The sequence below is a fragment of the Humulus lupulus genome, chromosome 8 (assembly GCF_963169125.1).
Source record: "Humulus lupulus chromosome 8, drHumLupu1.1, whole genome shotgun sequence".
NCBI classification, from domain to species: domain Eukaryota; kingdom Viridiplantae; phylum Streptophyta; class Magnoliopsida; order Rosales; family Cannabaceae; genus Humulus; species Humulus lupulus.
Genome location: NC_084800.1, coordinates 177,852,206 through 177,872,563, shown reverse-complemented (window position 1 = coordinate 177,872,563; position 20,358 = coordinate 177,852,206). Strand labels below are relative to the sequence as shown.

Here is a 20,358-nt window from a genome sequence, read left to right as displayed (position 1 = left end):
CAATAGGAGTCAAATAAAGCAACCGCACAGGTGGGGTTGTTTTCGGCAGCTGTATTGGAGAAAAATCCTATATATATATTTTAGTGAGGAAATTAGTTTTGTATATTTTTATTACAAATATGCATTATTATTTTTTTTTGTTACAAATTAGATTTAAAGTTGATTACAAAAATATATTTGTGTAATTAATTCTTTATAAATATTGTTTATATTTATGTTTTTGTCGTTTCTTATCCTTATATTTGTAATTAAAAAAAGAAAGAAAGAAAAAAACAGTATTTTTGGATTTTTAATTCCTTCCCCATATTAGTTACTGCTCTCCAGACAGTTTGCCTCTCAGAATCACTTCTCGTTAGCCTCACGGACGACCCAACTAAGCTTCGCCGGGAAACCGGCCCTCCATTGGTTTCGAATCATTTTCCGGTGTTGTTCGACATTTTTACGACCAACCAAGTTTTCGGCCGAGATATACACCTCCTGCTCCTCAACTTGTTCCGAGCTCACTCTGCCGAAGACTCTGCTCATTTCACTTACAGTATCTCCGGAAAAGGTTAGGGTTTTTGGAGCTCGTTTAATTCGATTCCACCACAATTGGACAACCGTGATTCCACCGAGCATTTCGTTGCTAGTTTAACCTAGATTGTTTAAGGAGATGATCTATAAACATATATATATATATATATATGTATTCATATATAATTGTTCAAGTGTTTCATGTAGGTTTCAAATTTGGGGTTTTGTCCAAAAGCAGTTGTTATACTGCTCAATTTTCTAGAAAGCTGGTTATGCTTAAAAACAGTGTAGCTAAGTGAGGTGTGTAGTTTTGCTTAGAGATAGAAAAAAATGTACATATAACTCATAATCATATCTAGTCAACATCTGCTTTGATATCTTAGAATAATCAAATATGGTTTGATTACACCTGCAGGTTGTGTATCATTGACTCCTCCTGCAGCCAAATGGTCAGTCAGTTGTATCCTTATCTTCTTAATGTTTGTCTTTAATAAATATTTGGGTGATTGAACAAATAACCCATCTTTTTCCTTTTCCCAGGAAATTTTTAGGAGGGCCATACTGCAACCTGGGCCGCCTGAAACTTTTGCTTTACAAACAGTTCAACAAGTCATTAAACCTCAGGTAAATATATTCTTTTTCTTTTCTTGTTTAGCATTTTGTGGTAAGTAGGACTAGACTGGAAGATTTTGTTTATCCTTTTCTTGTTTGCAGCTGTATGTTTTGATCTTGAAGGTGCTGACTTAGCTATTCTTATTTATTGTTATTGTTTATTACAGAAACAAACAAAGTTAGCGCAAGATGAGAATCAGTTATTAGAAAATATTCTCCGAACTTTGCTTCAGGAACTGGTGGTATGTTTTGCTATCTGCCTCTTTATAAGAGAACTTCAAGATAATAAGATTCTTTTTACTTTTGTTGCAAGTATACGAGCTACATTTTTATATTTATTAATGGACCATTTTATTATGACTTTTGATGTGGATGTATGTTTAATATCTGAAAATTGAGAGAGATGCTAACAAATGGCCTGGTGCTTAACTTGAATTTGTTGAGATAATGTTTTATGCCCTTCTCCGTAATTTGAAGTTGGTTGTTGATGATTGTTTTCTTTTATAGGAGATAGAACCGAAAAGAACCTTCACCTTGTTTGTCTCAATATACTGTAGGCAGTGAGCCTCACTTTATTTTTGGTGCTTGTATCATACAGTCTTCTGCAGTACAGTCAGGGGAGCCAATAATGCAATATGGGCAATCAATAGATGAGGGAGAAAGTACCCGGGGTCATATTCCGAGTCTTCTCGGTATGTGCATGTTTTTATTTGTACATTCTTGTTATTTGTGTTTCCAATTATTCAGTGCTCTAGATTTGTTGCAATTTTAATTCTTCAAATATTTGTTTTATTTTATTGATATAAAATCCTTGGTTTCTTGAAAAGTAAAATTGTTAACATAGCTATTATCACGCCAAGTTATACTTGTACCATTTGTTGAAGCTTTGATACATAATTCTTTATTGAAATGATAGTCCTTTTAGGACTTGGTTCTTAAACTTGAACTAGAACTGGTACAAACCGTAAAGTTAACCAATTGTAAATCACATTTATTATAATTTATTGTGGATCATAGCTATAAGCCTAAAACCTACAACGATCATAATTAATCTGAAAATTGTAGAGCCTGAAAATATTATTATAAACCATGACTATATATTAGGCACCTATCCACCAAATATATATATACATTTATATTTAAAAGCACCTAAAATTTAGACCTAGTAGAAGTTTATTTGCTTATGATGGATGTTGTGCTGCTTTAATATGCCTCAAATGAGGGTGTTTGGAATTTATCTTCAACTTAGCATTCATAGACTCTTTCTCAAACGTGGTTCTTTGCTGTTTCCCCCTTCCTGAACAGACATTGTATTATATCTTTGTGAAAAGGAGCACATTGAAGGCGGCATGATATTCCAGCTTTTAGAAGACTTAACTGAAATGTCTACAATGAGGAACTGCAAAGATATCTTTGGTTATATAGAGAGTAAACAGGATGTATTAGGGAAGGTTTGTGCTTTCTTGGTTGTCATGACTCTGTCTCATGAGATATATTTAATAGTACATTTTCTAATTTGTTTTTCTTTCTTTAATATGTAAAAGTTATAGTTCCTATCACAAAAGAAAAAAGAAAAATCTATTTTTTCATTAAGTTTTTCTATTTTCTTTTGTCCTCTCACTTTCTTCTAGACATATAATTGCATATATTTATATACACATTCATGCTATTTATTATAAGCATTTATTTGGACTCGTTTTTTCTTTCCAAAGTGACCTATTTATTTTTGTATATAAATTTATTGATTCACCAACAGGTTGAGCTCTTTGCTCGTGGTAAACTTGTGATGTTGAGGACATGCAATCAACTTCTTCGTCGTCTATCAAAGGTATTGGAATTGTCACCATTTGGTAGATTACAAGTTATAATTTCATATTGTACACAGATTTTCCCATTTTTTACGGTCCATATTGACCTTCATAAGTGTTTAAAGTTTTTGAAGTAGCTGCCAGCTGGGGGTGAATTTAGTGTGTTTGTTGCTTGACACTTTGTTATAGTAGGCACTACACTAATTCAAATTTCAACATTAGGAACGAGGATTGTTTGTTCATTCTTTATGTTGTCGTTTTTATATTGTTTCCTAATTGAAATTGACGTTAATTCAGTTATGATGTACATCAAAAATTTATTTGCTTGAATTGGGGGAAAAAATTATAAGTTGGGAACCTTCTTCTCTTGCATGTAATTGTTGCATCCACTTTTGATACTGTAGTATTTTGAGTTATAATTAACTTTAGTTCCAATATTTATTAAGTGATGCTTCATTCTGATAATTGGAATTTGAGTATATAGGCAACCGACGTGGTCTTCTGTGGACGAATTCTAATGTTCCTGGCACATTTTTTTCCATTATCTGAGCGTTCAGGTATATATATAAATATACTTTATATTTATTTATTTTTCTGAAAAGAAATTACTTTTTATTAATTTAAGAAAAATTCAAAGGAAAAGAGATCAGAAATGATCTCATAAAAGTTTATGTTTATTTATTTCATACTCATGTTATCAATTTTGAAAACTTAAATCAATAGAAGTAAGTTTTTCTCCTTGCCCTTTCATTTGGAAGGCATTAGCCCCTTTGAAGATTAAGGTTTTAATCTGGCTACTCACTTTGGGTAAACTCAAGACTAAGGAGACTCTTCAGAAGTGACACCCTTTCTTAAATATCTCCCCAGATGAATTTGGAGTGGTTTGGGCTTGGCCTCGACATTTTCAAGACATTATATCTTGTGGGAGAGAACAAGGCCCATTTTAAGTAGGAAGAAAGAGGTCTGGAACATAGCTATTTTAGAGACATGTTGGCAACTCCGTCTCTAAGGAACAGATGTATCTGCAGGGTATCGAATCAGAATTGATGCATTTGTAGGAAAAAAATTAGATTTTGGGTAGTCTTATGGATCTATAAGTCCAAAGACTTTCTTTTTTCTGATTTATTGCAAGATTGGAATCTCTGGCCGTAATTTAGTGGATATTCTGCACTTTCTATAACCAAATATGACATCTTATCCTCCTGTGTACTGTTTTCTATTATGTTTCCCATAAAGAAGAAATCATTTTTTTTCCTTTTTTGTTAAGCAATATTCATTTTACTGTTTGTTGTCTGTTTATTGCTCGCAGCTGTAAATATAAAAGGAGTTTTTAACACATCAAATGAAACCAAATATGAGAAAGACCCCCCTGATGGTACATCCTAGTTATACAGTTCATGATATATATTTTTTTGGTTATGTGAAAATATTTTTCTAATTATTGCAACTATACTTGCAAATATTGCTGATTACTGATTGCATATAATAATCTTTTATACAAAATTTCAGGCATTTCCATTGATTTCAACTTCTATAAGACCTTTTGGAGTTTACAGGTAAACCTATCCTTTGAAATCATGGTTATGTGACAAAATATGAAAAGAGTTGCTTTCTTTTATCAATCATTCTTACCTCTCTTCCAGAGAGTAAAACAATCTACTATATTTATTTTGTGAAATTATATTCATTGACTACTTTGTCAGCCGAAAAAGATATATAGATATATATATAATAAAAAAAAAAGACTAAAAAGGATGAAATATTGTTACTTATAGCATAGGATGCGTTAAAACTATGAGCAATTTTTCTGCCTGTAAAATTACTGGAAATGTTACATAGCCATCTATGGTCCCTCTTAATATCATATGAAGTGTAATTATTGGCTCTTGCCCATAAAATCAGCCCATACTTGTAAAGAGTAGATGTTCTCTTTTGCCTACCCGTGTGGTGTGGTTTGTCATTTATTGCATCTGTATTGGTGAGCATGCAAGCAACTGCTTATGATGGTAAGTGCTAGAAATGATTACAAGATTCGTAGTCTTTAGATTTATTTTAACAGTTGGCTCCGTGATGTGGATTCTTTATTTTTACATTTTTGATAGACAGTGGGAAGTAGTGTTGATTTTTATAGCAGTTAATTAACAACTTTATTTATTTTATTATAATGTTTATGTCTTTCTCTTAATATGTAGGAACATTTTTGCAATCCTGCTTCCATAAGTCTTGTTCCTATCAAGTGGCAGAAATTCTTGTCCAATTTATTGGTATAACTGAATCTCTTTATAGGTTTTTTTGTTTACTTTATATCAACACTGCCTTTCTTTCGTGATATGTTACTGGAATGCTTATTTTGTTTTGTTGTCTATACCAAATGCTATTTCTTGAATAATACAGGTTGTGCTGAATACATTTGAAGCTCAACCTTTAAGTGATGAAGAGGGAAACGCCAATAATTTGGAGGAGGAAGCAGCAACTTTTAGTATAAAGTATCTTACTAGCAGTAAACTAATGGGTTTGGAGGTAAATAATGCTGAAACCTTTTTAATTATATTTAGCTTTTACTTTGTGGTTGACCAAAGCCTTATTTTCTTCTTTCCCTTTTCTTTTTATTTCTTTGGGGGCGGCGATGGGGATGGAACAGTTAAAGGACCCAAGTTTTCGGCGCCATATTCTTGTGCAGTGCCTTGTACTGTTCAACTATCTGAAGGTAATATTAATTTTGCAATGATCTATTTCAGTTCTTATCTGTGATTATTTGCTTTTTGATTGAGTAGTAGATACTAACTCTCATTTACCACTAGGCCCCAGGTAAAACTGAAAAGGATTTGCCTTCTGAGAGTATGGTAAGTATTATAATGTGTTTGTTTTGGCAAGTTATACAAGTGTTTATTTTGTTTTGGTGCTGCACTAAAGAAAGAAAATGAGTTAAATTGAGAATTTTGTGTCATTAATACTAGTCATAGACAATTTTTTAGCGTATGGGTTATATATCTCCACCCACACAAATACTTTTTTTTGAAAAGGAGACAGAGGTCAAATGTCTTAGACTGACCTCCTCCCAAATTTATTAGGAGCTCACTTATGGTGGAGGAAAACTGTGGTAACACAACGATTAAAGCAATAAAAAGATCATACAATAAAACATCAAAGTTCCTAAGCCAAATATATAGAATCTTAAAACAAAATACAGCCACTATCTGCTGAGATCTTGGAAAGAAATATCAACAAAACCTTTAGTTTTATAAACCCACGATGCAACCCAAAATTTGATCTTCTCCCACAAGTCCTTTACTTTGTTTTCTATATTTTCAAATATTCGACCATTCCTTTCTAACCACACAACCCATAGGATAGCCAAAATTGATGCTGACCACAACCTAGAAGTCTTTGTGCCTCCTCTAAGCTTGCAAGCCAGCAACTGTTTGCATTTTTGAGGCATACACCACTAGATGCCGAACTCACTCAACAATCGAGTCCATAATGACGATGTAAATGAACATTCCAAAAAAAGATGGGAGAGAGATTCCCCATTGTTCTTGCAGCAAACACACCAGCTCGGTGACAAAGACTGGAAAGACCTCTTTTGCAAGATCTCATGAACATTAAGTTTTTTCGCAGATATCAACCACCCAAATTTCTTGACTTTTGAGGGAACACAAATTTTCCACATTATTTTAGCCCATCCTTCCTCTACCACTGATTGATTTGATACAAATTCTTGGAAAGCAGACTTACAAGAAAATTTACCACTGGATCCTGGGATCCAAACTCTTGAATCCTTCAACATTCAAAATATTGGTTTGTGCTCAAGAATCTGGAGCATTTCTAGTAAATTGGCACCTCTCTCTCTCTCAAATTCCTTCTAAAATAGAGATTCCACCCACAATTAGAAGTTGACAATCCTTCACCCTCGACCACTACCTCCTTTATACTTGTATTATGAGCATTAGAGATTAGTGCCAAATCAGGAAATAAGTCCTTTAAGGCAACATCTCCTACCCATACATCCTCCCACAATCTGATCCTCTCACCATTACCCACCTTGAATCGTACCAATCTTAGGAAATCATCATATAGTGCCGCAATACTTTTCCACGGTCCTTTGTAAGACAATCTTTCCCCTCTTTTGGTATCCCATTGATTATCAATAACCCCATATCTACTTTTTATCACTTAATGCCACAAGGACCTGTCTTCTTGTTATTTTAAGAAACATATATTCTTGTTATACTAATTTTCAATCAGTAAGCACAATTAAAATGGTATATCTTTCGTTCCTTCTATTCTTTGTACGAGGCTATTTTATTGCATACTTGGTTATGCTATGATTCTATGATATTTGTTACTGATTTTGTTTGAGCATGAAAGATTGACTAGTTTATTTATTTTATATTTTTATAATAGAAGAAATATACAAATTTTTCTATATATATACGAAGATCTTAATAAAGCTGAGGAATTGATGATGAAGTAGTAGTGTGAGAGAGTGTATTGAGAGAGAGAGTGTATGTCCAGATCTAATGCGCACCATAACCCCACTGGTTATGGGAAGAAGTATGTCCATTTTTCCACTGGTTTTGAACAAAATTCTGGTTCCGGGGGTCCCATCTTGTCTTCTGGTCAGAGGTATTGGAGTTTTCGTACAGCCTTCAAGGTGTTTATGCTGACCCTTTCTAAGGATGGTGGCTCAGTAAGGATTTGCGAGAGGACAAGGCTATCAGGTTATGAGATTTCACTATCTTTAGACGCTTCTAGGTGGCTGTTAGAAGTAGTGTGGTTGATCGATGCTAAAGCTGACCTCAGGGTGCATCGGAGGAGAACTTACAGGGATAATTCCACGAGGGTGTGGCTGGAATGTTTTCAAAACGTTAGAGGAGTTTTTTTGAAGATTTCCGTACTCAATAACAGTGCTTTCAATTCGATCATCATTCCGGAGGAGGACTTTGCTCAGGGATGGAAAGGACTAGAGGATTGCCTGAGGCACTTGGTTAAGAAGAGGGGCTTTGATTCACAAGGAGATCTCGGAAGGAAGGTGGATAGAAAAGTCTCTTGGGCTTCTATCGTTAAAGGAAACCCCAAGGAGGTGATCAAGGATGAGAAGGAAGGGGCAGTCAAACCGGAAAATGTGTTTTCAAAGGATGGCCATTCTTTGTTAACAGGGGATGAGGCCTGTTTCGATTGGAGGTTGGCTGTTTTCATGTTCAGAAGGGACAGTCGGTGCCCTTGGTCGGCTATTCATGAGGGAGTCCAAAGATGGTGGGGGAAAAAGTTATGTGTTTCGAATTTCTCAGACGACAGGGCCCTAATCTGGTGTACGAATGAGAGGGAGCAGGAAAGGCTGATCTCTACTGGCTCAGTTACTATTCCTGGAGTGAGTACAGTCTTCTTTGCAAAATGGAGTTGGAGAAATCAAATGGAGAACAGGAAAATTTCTTGTAAACATGATTGGATTGGTATTGAAGGTATTCCATTGAATATATGGAACCACCATGTTTTCAAGGTAATCGGCTCAATCTGTGGAGGGCTATTAGCTATAGACAAGCATACTTTGGAAATGAAGAATTTATTTTGTGCCTGTATTAAAGTGAAGGGGGATGCTTCGGGTTTTATTCCAAGCTTGATCTCTTTGCCGTATGATGGCAATCAGCTTTCCTTGCGTCTGTTTAAAGCTCGAGGGAAGAAGTTTTTTCCGGTCACGAAATTCTGGGTGAGGAAAACGCCCAGGGAGTCTAGGTGTGGCTCGGGTCCTGATGAAGGAGGTTGTTTGGGGAAGCAGAAGGGGACCAACGGTGAGAAGGAAGAGACGTGTGGGGAAGCTGAGGAGATGGAAGGCGGTGCCATGGTGGCCATGAATGATCGGAAGTTGCAGACAGCAAGGAGAGGGTCGGCGCCAAACATGGTCGACATTAATGAGTATTCCGTTGCTTCACGTAACTTATGCCTGCCATTAAGGAGAATATTTAATAGAATAAAGTCAGACTTATCTATTAATTTTAGAGGGATGGCAAGCACGTGCTTCACTTTCAAAAAGGAGGTTCAAAATGATTCTTACACGTGGCATTTTAAGGAAAACGATTGGGTTGTTTCAGCATTTTCTTTGGGCCGGTTTCAGATTTCTTTGACAAATGGGCCTTGTCTTTTTAATTTGATTGTCATGCCAAGGGCTCTCTTCAATCCAATAAGTATTTTTAAGGTTTTGGGCCACGGTTTGGTTTGGACAGAATCAATAGCTAAGCTGCCCAATTCTAAAGGAATTTATCCTAAGCAGCGTGGCAGTTTTTCATAAGGGAATATCATTTATTGGGATGTTTTGGTGCGAAGGAAGTTCAATACGAAGCAGAGTGTCCTGCTGGAGAAGTTTGAGGAGGAGTCAGAGTTTAAAGATAACATGGCTGGATTGAAAGTGTATTCTCGCAGGCAAAATAACAATGGCGTAGAAAGTAAGTATTTTATAGAAGTTCAAGATGGGGGGGAGCCTTCTTTTGAAACTGTAGGAGAAGAGGAGGATTTAGTTTTTCCAAACGATGAGGAGCTAGATTCAGGTAGTTCAGAAGATGAATATGTGGATGAGATTGGAGACGGCGAAATGAATGACAAAGAGGACTGTGTTGAGCAGGTGAGATACCTGTGGGATGGAGGAAGATATGAAGAAAGCACTCAGGTTGAGGAAGTTCATAGGACTGCGTGCGTAGAAGGGTCGCCAGAGGGAGGTATTTCGCAGGAGAGGCCAGCCTCTCTCGACAATATTAGGAGCAAGGAAGAGGAGAAGTTGAGTGAGTCGTCTAGACTTCTTAAGACTATGGATTCTTTGGGTATATCGGTGATCCATTCTGCTTTGGGAGGGGAAAGTTTAGGAGACTCTGTCAGTCTATCTCAGAAAAGTTACCGGGAATTACGCAAGCTGAGCTTTAATGTTAACTATGGAAACAGGAAAAATAGGGGCCTGGGGCACAGTTACAAGTTATGAGGATGCTTACTTGGAACGTGAGAGGTTGCGACAATAAAGGCAAACGGAAAGCAATTAAGGAATTGATCTGTAAAGTAAACCCAGACATTATTGTCCTTCAAGAGGTAAAAAGGTGCTTAGTAGATAGGAGTTTCATTGGAAGCATTTGGAGATCTAGGTTTAAAGCTTGGATTTATCAGCATCCAATTGGCCGTTTGGGAGGCACTTTGGTAGTTTGGGATACGAGGTGTGTCTCTGTAATTGATTCTTTAGTCGGGGATTTCTCCGTTTCAATTCGCTTGGAGGCTGAGGGGAAGGGTCCCTGGTGGTTCTCAGGTGTTTACAGTCCTGTAGTCTATGGTAGCAAAGACAGTTTTTGGGATGAATTGGCTGGGTTGAGTGCTATTTGTGGGGATAACTGGTGTGTTGGGGGAGATTTCAATGTGGTTAGAAGAATTGAGGAGAAGCTAAATAGCAATTCTAATACTAGGAGCATGAAGATGTTCGACGCTTTGATTAGAGAATTAAAATTGGTTGATCCAAAGCTTCAAAATGGTCGTTATACATGGTCAAACTTCAGACATAAGCCAATTTGTTGTAGGCTGGACAGGTTTTTTCACTCTCCTTCGTGGTCGGAATTTTATCCTTTCATTCGACAGGAAGTTTTGGTTCGGGTAGTTTCTGATCATAGTCCGGTAGTGTTGGATTCTAATCCTCCGTCTTGGGGCCCTTCTCCATTCAGATTTGATAATGCTTGGTTGGAGCACAAGGGTTTCTCTTCTCTTTTCCAGGAGTGGTGGGGTTCAGCTAAGGGGCAAGGGGGGCTGGGCATGAAATTTATGTCAAAACTAGTTTCTATTCGTGGTCATATTAAGAAGTGGAGTCGTCATGTCTTTGGGGAGAGGAAAATGCGGAAACATTTCTTGGAAAGAAGACTGTTTGAGTTGGATAGATTGGAGGAAGGGGATTCTTGGAATGAGAATCTTCTTTTGGAACGATCAAAGGTGAAGGAGGATTGGCAGCAAATTGTTTTTGAAGAAGAAAGAAGTGTTTGGTTTAAGGTTAAGTATCGATGGGCAAAGGAAGGGGATGCTAATTCCAAACTTTTCCATAGCATCCTTAATGCTCGGAAAGCAAGGAATTTCATTTCTAGGCTTGAGGAAGAGGATGGAACTATTTGGGATAAAGACCCTGATATTGAAAGGGCTATTGTGGGTTTTTATTCATCTTTGTATTCGGCGGTCCCGAGAGATTGGGTGGGGGTGGACAGGATTTCCTGGTCTCCAATTTCGTCGGTTATGGCTTCCTTCCTTGAGCGTCCTTTTGCTGAGGACGAGATCAGACAAGCGGTTTTTTCGTGTGATGGCTCTAAAGCCCCGGGGCCAGATGGGTTTTCCATTGCAGTTTATCAGAACAATTGGGAGGTAATGAAAAAGGATTTGATGGATGTATTTCATGATTTTTTCAGGGATGAGGTTATCCACGAAAGGACCAATGAAACTTTCATTTGCCTAATTCCGAAGAAATTGAATAGCTGTCGGGTTAGGGACTACAGGCCTATCAGTCTAGTCACTAGTCTGTACAAAGTTATTTCAAAGGTGTTGGCTTATAGACTTCGAGGAGTTCTTTTAGACACAATTGCAGAAAATCAAGGTGCTTTTGTCGAGGGGAGGCAGATTTTGGACACAGTTCTGATTGCAAATGAGGTAGTGGAGGAATATAGAAGCAAGGGAAGAAAAAGTTGGGTGTTTAAAATAGACTTCACTAAAGCTTATGATTGTGTGGACTGGGGTTTCTTGGATTTAGTTTTGGAAAGGAAGGGTTTTGGTGAAGTTTGGAGGAGGTGGATGCATGGGTGTTTATCCTCCACTTCTTACTCTGTCTTTGTAAATGGGCGTCCGAGAGGAAAGTTTAAAGGTTATAGGGGTATTCGCCAGGGGGACTCTGTCTCCATTCTTGTTCACTTTGATAGCGGATGTTTTAGGTAGAATGGTAGATAAAGTTAAAAGTGCCTTGGCTCTAAGAGGTTTCTCAGTGGGGAAGGATAAAGTGGATGTGAGCCACCTTCAGTTTGCAGACGATACGTTTTTCTTCGCAAATGATGAGGAGTCCCCGGTGGTTCTCTTGGACATTCTAAAGGTCTTCGGTGGAGTTTCTGGGTTATCTATCAATTTGCAGAAATGTCAGCTTCTGGGGATTAATATGCAGAAAGAGTTGGTGGATCAGAAAGCTAGTGAGATTGGGTGTGAAGTGGGTGAGTGGCCTATTCAGTACTTGAGACTTCCTGTGGGGGCTTCCCCTCGTTCCAAAGGGTTTTGGGACCCGGTGATATCTAAATGTGCTAATCGGTTGGATTCCTGGAAGAGTGCTTTTCTGTCTAGAGGTGGGAGGCTGACTCTTATTCAATCTGTTCTGTCTTCCATTCCCGTGTACTACCTGTCGCTTTTTTGTATCCCTAAGAATGTGGCGATGACTATTGAGAAACTGATGCGCGATTTCTTTTGGGAAGGTGCGGACAAGTCAGGTGCCGATCATTTGGTCTCCTGGGTCGATGTTTGTAATTCTCGTAGTCACGGAGGCTTGGGCATTGAGAATTTGGTTTTGAGGAATAAGGCTTTTCTTATAAAGTGGTTGTGGCGGTTTCCCTTGGAAAAAAATTCTTTATGGCATAGGGTGGTCAGCAGTAGGTATGGTGAAGATGCTGGCTTCTGGGATACAAACGTGGGGAGTAGATTTTCAGTTCGTGGTCCGTGGAGAGACATTTCTTTGTTGTATGAGGAGTATAAGCGTAGGGTCTTTTTCAAAGTGGGGAGGGGTTTTCAAAGTGGGGAGGGGTGACAGGATTCGCTTCTGGGAGGATAAGTGGATTGGTGACTGTTCCCTGAGCTCTCGGTTCAATGATTTATTCAGGGTGTCCGAGGCAGCGAATGTTTCGATCAGAGACTTGTTAGTGGTTGATGTTGGTATTAGCTCCGAAGGTCTAGGCTGGGACTTCAGATTTAGAAGGAATTTATTCGACAGGGAGATTCCTAGCTTGATTGAGATGTTAGATTTGATTAAGGATGTGCATCTGCCGGAAATTTTGGAAGATAAAAGGATCTGGAAACCAGAGAGTAGCGGGGTTTTCAGTTGCCAATCGGTCTTTCACAGTTTAGCCTATGATCAGTTAGGGCCAGAGTGGCCGTGGGCGAAGAGGTTATGGAAAAGTGGGGTTCCCTACAAAATTAAAGTGTTTGGCTGGTTATTATTCCTTGACAAGTTAAGTGTCCATGATAATTTGCAGAGGAGGAGACCTTTCCATTCCTTGTCGCCAAATCAGTGTGCTAACTGTAATAAAAATAGCGAGTTAGTGGGCCATTTGTTTCTTCGGTGCTCGTTCGCCAGTATCATTTGGAATAAAGTTTTACAAGAGTTCGGGGTCGATTGGTGTATGCCTCCCTCTTGTGCGCAATTGTTCCTCTCTCATTTAGAGGGAGGAAAGAGGGTGACGCGTTTATGGTAGTGTACAGTCCTCCCTACATTTTGGGCTATTTGGCTGGAGAGAAATTCTAGGACTTTTGACGAGTCCTCTTCTTCAGTGGACAATCTTTGGGATAAAATCAGGTTCTGGATTGCCATTTGGGTGTATAGAACGAAAGAATTTGAGGGTGTGTTCTTTTTGGATCTTCTTAGGGGGTGGGTGCATTTGTGGTCATAACTTTTGTTTTCTTTTTCCCTATGTTACTACGGTATTCCTTCGTCGTAAGTGAGCGTTTCCAATATTATTGAGAGGAGGTCACTTCGACCTCTAACTCATTTTTCAAAAAAAAAAATTATTTTATATTTTTATAGGAAAATTTCTCTATTGAAAGTTCATTTTTATTTGGACTTTTATGCGTGTGAATACAGATTTATGTGTAGACATCATTGTAAAGATTAATTTTAACAACACGACGTTGCTTCCAGAAAGAGGAAATAAAATCATACGAGGAGCATGTTAAAAAGCTGCTTGAGATGACTCCACCAAAGGGTAAAGATTTTCTTCATAAAGTTGAGCATATACTCGAACGTGAAAAGAATTGGGTGAGAACGTCTCTGATGCCTAATTATCTCTTGCTTAGACTTTTAGAAAGAAAATTGATGGTTGCTTTGAAGCTTAATTTACTAGTGATCATTTTGTGCTTAGGTATGGTGGAAACGTGATGGCTGTCCTCCATTTGAAAAACAACCAGTAGAGAAGAAAGTTGTCCAAGATGGAGCTAAAAAACGGTATGCAATTAATTTCTTTTTCCCTATCCTATGAAGGCATTCTGTGTTGGACATACCTCTTTAGATATCTATTTATGAGTAGTGATAATTTTATTTGAGATGGGTATGTTTTATGATTTGGATTTCGTCTCCCACCTAGGCTCTTTTTCCCGTTGAACTCTTCTGTTACTGGAGTATGGAAAGAATTGAATTGTGGGTCTCTTTGTGGCTTTCTTATCTTAATGAGACTTTACTGTCCTTTAATTTCTTTCAAGAAGACTTACTCGATGTTGATCTTATAATCTTGAGCTTGATGACTGATGCTGCCCGCTTGTTTGTTTATTTTATCTGTTTATAAGGATTAAAAAACGGTAACTAGAGACTGCTATCACTCAAGCAATGTTTATCAAAACATATCCCACTAGGTACATTGAAAGATTGAAATACCCCCTACATGATCATAAACTATTCTTGTAATAAGCCATCACTCATAACATAAATTAGGAATTTTTCAAATCTATTAGAAAAATGTTTTCTTGGTGAGTTAACGGGATTCGAACAGTGTTTAATTGAGTGTTGTAAATGAGGTTCATTCAACGATCAAATGGGTTTGATGTGGGGTTTGAACTTCTTTCTCAAAGACGGTGTTCGATGCAAAAAGATTGTTTGACATGGACAGTTTCCGTTTGTGATTCTTACCTGTTCAAAGCCGGTGGAGGATATGAGAAGGATGGCGTACAGAGATGAAGATGGAAGTTGAGCTGAAAGGGAGATGGTACTGGACAGAGAGAGAGAGGGAGAAGGATATGAGAAAAGAGAAGTTAGAAAAACTTGTTCATGCCGATATAAGTGTATTTTAGTCCAATGGAGTTACTTTTTGATAAACTTTGTTTGAGGGATAGTACTAGCTAGTTGGGTATTATTAGGCATAGAAACTCTCGTTTCCCCAAAAATAGTCTTTCTTTGCTTATAATGAGTTGGAAAGATTGTCTCTTAGTTTTTATCTGTTTTGTTTGTGTTGTTCTCTTTTGTTTGGTAAAGACTTCTTTCTTTGCCTTTATTGTTTAAAATTTGAATAAGATAAAAAAAAATCAATATATTCCTGGTCTCTCGCATGTCTTTTACTGCATGGCCTTGTGTGTTCCTGTCCGTTTTGTTTGGTCTCGTGATTTATTTATTTTTATATCCATCTAAATTAAATAAAGGAACATGCTTCTTGATGTTTTTTTTTCCTTTTAAAAGTGTTTTATGTTTATATGCTTCAGCAGGCCGAGGTGGAGACTTGGAAATAAAGAGCTCTCTCAATTATGGAAATGGTCAGATCAGAATCCGGTGTGTTATCCTTGCCTTTCTATTCTGATTTCACTAAAAAAAAGGGGGAGGGGGGAAAGAAGAAGCTAATTTATATGCTTTGGCAGCATGCCAGATAATGGCCTTGGTTGGTTGGGCTTTTAAAAGCTGCTTTTGGCTTCTGAAGCTCCAAAAACATTTCTGCTGCTGGTTGGGTAACCACTGAGTTTCAGTTTTTATCTTTAAAAAACTCTTTTAACAGAAGCCAGCTTTAGTAGCTTTCTCAGGAAGAGTTTCCTGAAAAGCTAAAAGCAGAAGCTCAGCCGAACGGAGCCAATAAATTGTTGGTTTGAGACTTAGGACTTCTCTCTCTTGTGTGTGTTTGTAGTACTTATATTTTCATAAGAAACATCTACGAGGATTTGAACTTAATTTACTCACACTTACCCATCGAACCACTTGACTAACTTCAAAGTAATACTAGAAGTGAACTCATTTCATAATATGTCATAACTTATCTTTGATTTATAAAGTTAAAATCTTTCCTTCTCTTGATTTAGAAATGTAAGAGTCCTAACAATACTATATATATATATATATATATATATAATAACAGCAATATAGTACTCAGTTTTGATTCCTTGAATTTTTTAGGGGAATGAAAAGAAATTCATTTGGATTTGTAAAAGTGAATATTACTACGATTCATGACAAAATAATAATTAGGGAATAATTAATTCATGACAAAATAATAATTAGGGAATAATTACGTAAATATCCTTGGTTTTTTTTTTTCTTTTTCTATTCTCTCTTTTTTCTTTTTATCTTTTTTTTTCTTCCACTAAATATCCTTGGGTTTTGACTACTATTCGCTTTAGGGTTTTGAAAATAACAAAATCATCCTGTCGGATCTTCAGTTTACATACAGATTTTACTCCTAAGTCACTCCTTGTATTTTTAACTTAGTATAAAAATTGTATATAAACTGAAATCAATGAGTTTATATATTTTATTTTTAGAAACCAATAAATTATGTAATTTATCAAATTCCTAATGGTATTATCTAATTATCCCAAGTACGGAACACGATAAACCTTACCAGTGTGTAGCTTTTGTGGAAGGGCATGAAACAGAATTAGCATAATTTTCTTTTTAACTATTCCCAGAATATTTGCTGAACGTTTTTATCATTGACATGTCCAGAATGCTTTAACTGATCCTCAACGTGTTCAGACTCCCTCAATAGCAGAATACTGGAAACCTCTGGCTGAAGATGTGAGCACCTTTATAATCTTTTTACTTGATGCTGCCCATTTGACTAACTTTAAACTCTTTTATGTTCTTTTTTAAGCATATGTTGGCTATTTGTGTTCATATATTATATCCATTTCTGGTTAAATCTTCTGGTAACTACCAAATAAAATCAATTCTTCATGTTACAGATGGATCCTGCTGCTGGGATAGAAGCTGAATATCACCATAAAAACAACAGGGTGCGTAATTAACGTTGAGTGTCTCAAGTCATCTTTTTATAACCAACAATAAAATTGTGGTGTTTAGTTTGATATCCGCTTTTGTATTTGTTAAAGTTTCCATTCTATTTTTTAGGATAATTCTTATCCAATACTGCACTAGCTCTAAAGCTGATTCAGTAACATTTCGAATTTGCTTGTTCTGAGGATTTCATTTTGAAAACATTAGTGTTATCTTCAACTTAAAAATTGAGTTTGTGCCATCTAATAACCAGTACTGCTATGCAGGTTTATTGCTGGAAAGGTCTACGTTTTTCAGCTAGACAGGACTTGGAGGGATTTTCTAAAGTATGACTAATTTGACAATTAACACATCATCATTGTTTAATCCCTTTTTCACCAAGCCTGATGAAAAAATAATCTGGATTTCATTGCAGTTTACAGACCATGGTGTTGAGGGAGTAGTGCCTATAGAACTCTTACCACCCGATTTTCGTTCCAAATACCAGTCTAAACCAAATGACAGGTCTAAACGTGCTAAAAAGGAAGAAGCAAAGGGTACTGCACAGCAAGGAGAAGAAAATCAGGTATAGTTTGATCCCATCTTGTATTCTATTTTTCCATTTTGGACTTTCATTGCTATTGAATTTTATACAAGCCAGTGACAAATTTAGGTATTATATGAATCTTCAATAAACACTGACAAGTTTCTTGATAATTCTTCTTGTTTTCCCTTAATAGTATGTGAATGTTTGATTACCCTTGCTTTCTATAGTAAGTTTTTTGTTTTTGCTCTGTTCTCTTTATTGTCTTCTAATTTTGTTCTCTCTCATCGGTAAAGATTGCGACTCCTGCTAGCGAGAATGATGAAGGAATCAGGGGTGATCTTGATGCCTCTACAACCCCAATGGATGCTGAACCTGAAACCACTGGTGTGACTGACATGGTGTCCCAAGGTGGCAGTCCAATGCCCGATGAACACCAGAAGCAAAGTTCTGACACAGATGCCGGTCAAGAGATGGGTCAGTTGGAAGCAGATTCTGAGGCAGAGGCAGGGATCATTGAGGGTGAGGTTGATTTAGATGCAGCTTCCTGAGATGTCAAGATCAAGCTCGATTTGGAAGAGAGCGAACTCATCTTCGTTCCTGGAATACCATGCAAACTTTTGCAGGCTGTAATGCTCCCTTTCCTTAGGAATCATAATCAGCTTAATGAAACTTTAATGGCTCATTTCTTCAAATCTGCAAAAGTATTTCTTGTAGGATCAATACTTGTTTATGCCCTTAGTCATTTCACTTTTGTTCAATTTTTTTTCCTTTTTAAGTTTTGAAAGCTAAAAATGAAAATGATGACTCTCAACTTTTAGTTGTTACATTATAAAATGCAAGAACTGTGTAATAATGGTGTGACATGTCATATTCTTTTAGGAAAATTTACAATTTCCACGGGAAATTGGATAAACATTTGATGTATAGGGTGAACAAAAATAATTACAAATATTGAGATTCCATCAATGATTTGTAATATCAAGTAGTGAGATTTGAGTGTAACTCTTCCATTTTTAAATATTCTTTAGAAGAAATGAATGGATTTGGGATTGCCACTTTAATTAATTAAATTCGAGTCAATGGCTTATCCGACAATCTTCTCCCTGTATATATAATTTTAGAACATTTGCAATGTGTAATCTAAAGAATACTAAATTTGGCACAATAAATAATTAAATATATAAAAAATAAGCATAATATTCATAATTATGTTCTAATGCAGCATTTTAAGATAGTTATGTAAAAAGTAATTATCATTAATGATAGTTAATAAAAGGAGAAAATACTTTTTTTTCCCCAAACGATAGTACTTGTAGACTTTTGTTCTTCGAATTTTTTCGCTTGGCAAAAATACCCTTCCCCCTGAAGTATAACATTTGTGGACTTAAGTTTCTTCTGTCCAAAATAGTAACAATTTGTTGATGGGGCAGTTAAAAAAATATTATTTTTTTATTAATTAATTGATTATAAATTAAAAAAATGAATAAAAATTATTTTAATAATAAAAAAGTGATAAAAATTAATTTTTAAATTTATTAAATTATATAGAGAAATTGGTGAAAATAAACCCCTTTTATAGTGCATTTTGCACAATAACCTACTTTCAAAACATTAGGCCATTTTGCCAAGTACCCAAATTATATAAAATCCAATAAATAAAAAATTAATAAACATTAATTTTTTTAATCTAAATATAATTTTGAAAAAACTAAACTCAATATTTCTAAACTAAATTATACTTTGAACTAAATTAAATTAAAATCTTTAATTTTTTGCTTGATTGTTTTCTAAATGTGTTTAATTATCTACATTTTAAATATAGATTTGGTTGAGTTTATAATTTAATTACTTTAAAGATTTTAATTTAGTTTAGAAATATTGATTTTAGTTTTCTTTAAAAGAATTATACTTGGATTAAAAAAATTATGTTTATTGATTATTTATTTATTGGATTTTATATAATTTAATGAATTTAAAAATACGTTTTTATTAATTTTTACATTTTAAATTGATTTTTTTAATTTAAAATCAATTAATAAAAAGTATTTTTTAATATTTTTTTAACTGCTACGACAACAAATCGTTATTATTTTGGTCGGAATGAACAAAAGTATACAAGTACTATAGTTCGGGGTATTTTTGCTAAAAAATTCGAGGGACAAAAGTCTACAATGTTATAGTTCAAAAGGAAAAAAACTTTTTGTCCTTAATAAAAACTATCATTAATGTTTAAGAATGACAATATTGTAAACAAAACATGTATTTTTTATTATAGAATAATGATACGTGCACTAAAATTATGAACAAAAACATTACATCAACTGATGTGGTACTGTTTTTTAAAATAGTGGGTCCTGTCTACAATAAATATGATTGATTAAAAAAAACTGTCACATCAGCTGATGTGCATAATTTTGGTGCACATATCATTACTTTTTTTAATATTGTATAAAATTTAGCACAATAATTAACACACTGTTCGAAATAACATTACATCACAAATTTAGCATTACATTAAAAGATTTTTTTTTTCTTTTTGAAATCAACCATTTTATCAATAACAAAGTCAATATTGTTACTAAACTAAAATATAGATAAAAATGTAGTTTTAACAATTCATCATCAAAAACCAATATTATCAAAGATTAAAGCTAAATTAAGAGATGAGCATCGTTATATAAAGGAACAAAAATGAGAAACAATTATTTGATTTTTACGTGGGACAAATTTTATTTCATTTTTTAAGTTGGTAGCTTAATTAGTAGTTAGTTCTTCTAGAAAAAAATGGTGGGATGTCCAAACCTTATGTTTTGCAAATTATTTTCTAATATTAGAATGTGGGGACATAATTACATCTTTCTTTTCCCACAACCAATCATTACTATATCATCTAAAAAAAAAAAAAAAAGAATATACAAAGTTTCCAAATATTTCTAATGTTA

The 20,358-nt window shown here is 35.5% G+C and overlaps 1 protein-coding gene across 3 annotated transcripts; it reads left to right on the top strand.

The window, feature by feature from the left end:
• Positions 1-284: 284 nt before the first annotated feature.
• LOC133798705 (THO complex subunit 1) lies at positions 285-18,450 on the top strand. 3 transcript variants are annotated; one of them, XM_062237146.1, is made up of 23 exons: positions 285-550; positions 721-813; positions 929-962; positions 1,054-1,137; positions 1,293-1,367; positions 1,724-1,817; positions 2,431-2,576; positions 2,882-2,953; positions 3,418-3,490; positions 4,243-4,308; positions 4,443-4,489; positions 5,126-5,197; positions 5,328-5,453; positions 5,575-5,640; positions 5,735-5,776; positions 13,825-13,941; positions 14,045-14,127; positions 15,372-15,438; positions 16,600-16,671; positions 16,839-16,889; positions 17,157-17,216; positions 17,306-17,455; positions 17,710-18,450. In XM_062237146.1, the coding sequence occupies exons 3-23, from the start codon at positions 960-962 to the stop codon at positions 17,962-17,964; spliced, it is 1,821 nt and encodes a 606-aa protein (XP_062093130.1). In that variant the 5' UTR covers positions 285-550; positions 721-813; positions 929-959; the 3' UTR covers positions 17,965-18,450. The 3 variants fall into 3 exon arrangements, with proteins under 3 accessions (XP_062093130.1, XP_062093131.1, XP_062093129.1); XM_062237147.1 differs by lacking the exon at positions 721-813 and having other exon boundaries at positions 15,375-15,438; XM_062237145.1 differs by lacking the exon at positions 721-813.
• Positions 18,451-20,358: the final 1,908 nt, after the last annotated feature.

Excerpts from the sequence above, each read along its gene's own strand:
- LOC133798705 (XM_062237145.1), top strand. Across the intron at positions 2,577-2,881 it reads AACAGGATGTATTAGGGAAG|GTTGAGCTCTTTGCTCGTGG; the intron begins GTTTGTGCTTTC and ends ATTCACCAACAG. Across the intron at positions 5,777-13,824 it reads ATTTGCCTTCTGAGAGTATG|AAAGAGGAAATAAAATCATA; the intron begins GTAAGTATTATA and ends CGTTGCTTCCAG.